Source organism: Pyxicephalus adspersus, chromosome 7, assembly GCF_032062135.1.
Source record: "Pyxicephalus adspersus chromosome 7, UCB_Pads_2.0, whole genome shotgun sequence".
Taxonomy (NCBI): Eukaryota; Metazoa; Chordata; class Amphibia; order Anura; family Pyxicephalidae; genus Pyxicephalus; species Pyxicephalus adspersus.
The window spans coordinates 79,455,340-79,461,331 of record NC_092864.1 but is presented as its reverse complement, the minus strand read 5'-3'; the positions used below and the strand labels follow the sequence as shown (position 1 = coordinate 79,461,331).

Here is a 5,992-nt window from a genome sequence, read left to right as displayed (position 1 = left end):
GTGCCAGCAGGGGGGGCACGCTGGGATAGTGCCAGCAGGGGGGGCACGCTGGGACGCTGCCAGCAGGGGGGCACGCTGGGACGCTGCCAGCAGGGGGCACGCTGGGACGCTGCCAGCAGGGGGCACGCTGGGACGCTGCCAGCAGGGGGCACGCTGGGACGCTGCCAGCAGGGGGCACGCTGGGACAGTGCCAGCAGGGGGCACGCTGGGACAGTGCCAGCAGGGGGGCACGCTGGGACAGTGCCAGCAGGGGGGGCACGCTGGGACAGTGCCAGCAGGGGGGGCACGCTGGGACAGTGCCAGCAGGGGGGGGCACGCTGGGACAGTGCCAGCAGGGGGCATACTGGTGTCCTATGTGCTGTAGCAGCTGCCAGGACAGAGATGGGAGAAGCCGAGGCTCAATAATAAAGTGGCGGCACTGTGGACCCTTTATATATCATAGAACTAATACATTATATAGGCTGGGAGACAGGAGCTGCATTCACTGGGCACTAACAAGCAGTAAGATAAATCCGTCTGACAGCACCCTGCAGAAACAAGCATTGCTTTCCCCACAACCTTCTATCACTTCACCATGACCACCTACCTTGTTTGGGTTCTGTCTGACATCCCGAATGTAACGCCATATTTCCCAGCGTCCCCATATAGCACTTCCGCCCACCCAGTGCGGCTATTGGTTCAGCTCTGCGCATGCGCCTCCCACATTGTCACGTGCTGCCTGTGCATGCGCCGTGTTATCATCCAGGACCCCGGCTCCCTGTGTTGTCATCCAGGACCCCGGCTCCATGTGTTATCATCCAGGACCCCGGCTCCATGTGTTGTCATACAGGACCCCGGCTCCCTGTGTTGTCATACAGGACCCCGGCTCCCTGTGTTGTCATTATTGCATATAATACCCCGGTTTTGTCCATTAGATAGCCATTCCTTGCACCTGGCTCCATTCTGGTAATCTTACAGATTCTGGTAAATTTATGTACACACGTCAGAGGATTATTGTCCGATCCGAACGGCCAGGCTTGTCTCAGGTGAGAATGTGACGTGTACAGCGGTCACTCAGCATTGTTCATGGAGCCATCAGGACATATCCATGAATACATGATAGGGAACAACTGCTGTACAAGTCAAGGAAAGAAAGATGGCTACCAATGGCTTGTTCCCCCCTCTCTATAGAACAGCGCTGGGTATTTGGTGCTTGTTCGTTCATCTGTCACTCTCTTTCACTGGACCACTAAAGATTGTTTCCGGCAATGAAGATTGCAGGTGTGTACGCAGCCCTAGAATGTGCTTGTATTTAAATATCAAGGCTGACATCTACAATATTTATTGCAACCTTTATTAGTTTTTTATATTTCAGGGAGTGTTATGTAGAGATATTTGTAGATGTTCTTTAACCATGACAGAAGATTTATTTGTCTATAGCAATGTAAAGATTGGAATTCATGGGTACATAAGCACATAGTAAGTCAGATTGAAAAAAGACATAGGACCATCTCTGTTATTTTACTTTAAAGCCTTAATCCCCAGTTATATTCTGTGCTTCTTAAAATCATCCAGCTTTTTCTTATAGTGAAGAATCCCTTCCTTATCCGGAGCTTAAACTTCTTTTCCTCTAGACGCAAAGAGCGCCCCCTTGTGCTTTGTAATGACATTACAGTGAATAATGGGGAAGAGAGTTCTCTATATGGAGCGTTTATATATTTATACAGGGTGATCATATCCCCCCTTAAACGTTCTCTCAAGGGAGAATAGATTCCGTGCTAATCTCTCCTCATAGCGGAGCTCCTCCATTCCTTTTATTAGTTTAGTTGCCCTTCTCTGCACTCTCTCCAATCCCACAATGTCCTTTTTGTGAACTGGGGCCCAAAACTGGACTGCATATTCCAGATGTGGTGTGACCAATGCTTTGTACAGGGGCAGGATTATGTCTCCATCTCTGCAGTCTATTCCTCTTTTATTACAAGAAAGTACTTTACTAGCTTTAGATATTGCAGCTTGGCATTGCATGCTGTTATTAAGTCTATGATCTACCAGAACCCCCAGATCCGTCTCCATTTCTGACTCCCCCAAATGTATTCCCCCTAGACAGTATGAAGCATGCATGTTGTTACCCCCAAGTACATAACTTTACATTTATCTATATTAAATGACATTTGCCACTTGGCTGCCCAATCACACAGTACATCCAGGTCTGCTTGTAGATTATAGACATCCTGTATGGACTTAATTCCATGACATAGTTTGGTGTCATCTGCAAACACAGAAATCCCAAACTCTATATCATTTATAAAGATGTTACACAGTAAAGGTCCCAACACTGAACCCTGGGGTACACCACTAATAACCTTACACCATTCAGAGTATGAATCATTAATTACCGTATTTTTCGGACTATAAGACGCACCAGGTTTTCCGCACAAGGGAAAACAAGAAAAAAAAAAATTGATTTGATTTCCCCTGAGATCCAGCGTGCGGCACTTGTGCCCGCCCATGAAGGCGGCGCCGATTGGCATTCATCAAATCAATCGGCGCCGCCTTCGTGGGCGGGCACAAGTGCCGCACGCTGGATCACAGAACAGGCAGATATCGGCGCAGCCGGGGACCGGCGGGGACACAGGTAAGTAAAAAAATATGCCCCTGTACCTCTGCATTCGGACCATAAGACGCACCCTGATTTTCCCCCCACTTTAGGAGGAAAAAAAGTGCGTCTTATGGTCCGAAAAATACGGTACATCTCTCTGGATGCGATCTTTAAGCCAGTTCTCTATCCATTTACAGATTGACTTTTCTAAACCTATTGACCCTAACTTGCATATTACCCGTCTGTGGGGTACAGTGTCACATGCTTTAGCAAAGTCCAAGTACACTATATCAACTGCTATTCTGCTGTCTACCTGTTTACTTACTTCCTCATTAAAAGAAAGTAAATTTGTTTGACAACTTCTGTCTTTCTTGAAGCCATGCTGACTATCACTTATATTATTATTTTCTAGCAGAAACTCCTCTATGTGGTTCTTTATCAAACTCTCTAAGACCTAGAGACCTAGCAATCAGATTGCTCTTGCAGCCCTTTACTAGTTGTATGTGTTCTTGAATAGAGTTTCTCTATCCAAAAACACAGGGCACTAGATACTTGTCCTTATTCAACCTCAGTGCCCGGGGATCGCCTGCAGTCAAAGCTGTGACCGCAAAGTTCCCACGGTCATGTGACCGTGGGAACTGAACTGCAAATGAACTCTGCAGTACTACTATGATCCCCGGGGCACTACAGGTTAATTAACCTGGAGTGCCCCGGGGACCACACACTCTTCTCAATGATTGCAGCCACGGCTGAAATCATTGAAAAGATTCCCAGCACTAGAGATATCTCTTAAGCTGCGTACACACGTCCAATAATTATTGTTGGAAACGAATGACCGACGAACGACCAATTGGCTAAAAATGATTCTAAAAAAAAGTGACCAACGACGCTGACAAACGAGTATAGTCCTTGGAAATGAGCGACCGGCACAGCGGATCTAATTGGACGACGATCATTCACCATCTATCGTGTGTACGGTCGTTTAGTGATCGTGCATGTTCCAAGCATGCGCCATAAACGAACGTTCTGTACAGAGGTGCTTCACTGTACTGTGTTCATGTGTGTGTTTATATATATCTATATATTTATATATCTCTATATATCTATAAATATCTATAAATATCTATTACCAATAAAGAGGACCTGTCATATGAATAATAAATATGACCTGTCATTATTCTTTATCATTCTTATGACAGGTCATTTGTAATAATAAATTGGTCAGGGTCCAGTGCAGTTCCACATCCTGTACAATATCGTTGAACGATCGTGTTGTTATCTGTATGTACAGGATGGGTGCTATACGATTGTACATAGATATCGTGCAGGATCGTTGGTCGTTTGTTGGTCGTTCGTTTACCAAGGATGAATATTGGAAGTGTGTACTAGCTGTACCCTGTCTGTAACACACAGCACAATAATATGATACATTTGTTACATTTTTCTGGCAGTGGATAAAAGAAAAATGTAACAAATGTATCATAATATTAGTGTGCTGGAAAGTGTGTTACAGATATCATGTCATTGTAGGATAACCGGTAAAAAAATAAAAACATTAGTTAAATAAACAAAAACACTCAATAAATAAATTTAACAATAATTTTTATTTTTTTAACACATTTTTAATTTTTTTTTATCCAAATTTTTGCGGTCAAATCTCAATTTTTTTCGAGTCAGATCTATCCGAATTCTAACAGCCATATCCGGGTGGAATATATAAGGACAACCAGAATTTGAACACCAACACTAGTCATTAGATACTGTGCACATCCGATTTCAGATGCCATACATTTTTACTATTCCCCATGGAATAGTTTTCCTGTGCCAGATTATACTTGTTCCTGCCCCAGTCTAGCCAGTCCTTGCTTTTACACTATCAGTATCCTATGGTTGAAGCCTCCCTACACTTTTATCAATCTATCCACCTAAAAAAGCCATGGCAGTGATGCATCAGGCCAGTGATTGGCTGTTATCCTAATATGAGCAGGGACCTCCTATGCAGCAATACATAACCAACCATTACTGCCGGATAGCAGAACTTTCCAGAATACGTCCAAGCCAGAGTTTCTCAACCTTTATAAGATGGGGAACATATTGAAATAACTTTCAGGTCCTCAGGGGACCCCAGCTACAGTTAGTACATTATTAGTGTGGTGGTCAGTAGGAAGAATGCCGTACATTGCTGTCACCCTTACAGATAGCCAACAAGATGATTGCTATGTGTTACACTGTCCTGGGAGTCACACACTTGGGGTTTCATGGTACCCTGCTAGAAAAACAGTAAACCAAAAAACACAAAAAGAAAGTCCTTTTTACTTTTGCTGATCTATGGATCCCTGGGGAAGATTTCTGGATTGAGTCGTCCTGGAATCCTCCTTCATCCTGGAATGGAGGAAGCGTTGGACACCTGAGGTAGATGGGGCATAAAAAATAGAGAGCCAATCTGACTGCGCATACGTGAGATGAACATTTCCTATTTCCCCCCTGAAGCATAGGCCCTGGGGATATGTGCAGAGGGAGCGGCCATTAGCTTCCTGTGATGTAATGACGCAAGTATCCCATAAGGAGCCCATTCTGTCTTTATCGCCGTGGTGATCCAGACAGAAGTGAAGGGGCTCTACCTTTCTTTTTTTTTTTTAAAGTTTTAAACCCCCCCACCTAAAAAAAGAAGGTATTTTTACCGAATATAAAAGGATTGTTTAGGTCACTGTAAAGGAAGCTTGGCAAAGGGGGGCACACAAGCATTGCAGCAGGCTGCATGACAATGGATGTTTTTGAACAGACAGTGCAATGCATACATATAGGGGCCCCATGCTTCACAGGCAGACATGCAGCAAAACTTTCACATATCAGTACCAACAAATCCAGCCCAATCACTGACCAATCAGTGGCCGGCACAATGACAGGTTCAGACAACAGCCCGCCCACTCTTCTCTTGCCTTGCAGCTATTGGTCAGTCACTGAAAGGCACGCCCTAGCTGGCTGAGCTTGTAACAGGCGGGGATTGTGAATTTGTCTGGATCCGGTCCAGTGCTCGGTGACCCGGAAGTGATAGCTCGGGGAGGAGTTATCAGGCCAGGAGGTCAGGGTTTTGGCACTTGTGTTGGACGGTCTGCAGGCATGGAAGTGATCAGGATTAGTGAGTGAGCTCTTCTATCATTCTTTTATTTGTCTTAGCGGTGTATTTTCTAATGGAGCTGCTAGCCTGGTATGCCAAAAGTCCCAGCATGCAATGTATGTGAGAAGGATGGCTGGGACTTGTAGTGCTTGTAGTGTGTGTGTGTCTCTGTGTCTGTGTGTGTCTCTGTGTCTGTGTGTGTCTCTGTGTCTGTGTGTGTCTCTGTGTGTGTGTGTGTCTCTCTGTCTCTGTGTGTGTGTGTGTGTGTCTGTGTGTGTCTCTGTGTGTGTGTGTGT

At 45.2% G+C, this 5,992-nt stretch overlaps 2 protein-coding genes across 3 annotated transcripts in view; one reads left to right on the top strand and one right to left on the bottom strand.

The window, feature by feature from the left end:
- BFAR (bifunctional apoptosis regulator) overlaps positions 1-683 on the bottom strand; it is a 20,105-nt gene extending 19,422 nt beyond the window's left edge. For both annotated transcript variants that reach the window (XM_072419029.1, XM_072419031.1), the window contains exon 1: positions 587-683. The gene's annotated coding sequence lies outside the window, so the exon portion shown is untranslated. The remainder of the gene's footprint in view (positions 1-586) is intronic.
- Positions 684-5,604: 4,921 nt separating this feature from the next.
- Positions 5,605-5,992, top strand: part of PARN (poly(A)-specific ribonuclease) — a 67,719-nt gene continuing 67,331 nt past the window's right edge. Inside the window, exon 1 of the mRNA XM_072419028.1 lies at positions 5,605-5,717. Coding sequence (XP_072275129.1) covers positions 5,699-5,717 — 19 coding nt within the window. The 5' untranslated portion in view covers positions 5,605-5,698. The remainder of the gene's footprint in view (positions 5,718-5,992) is intronic.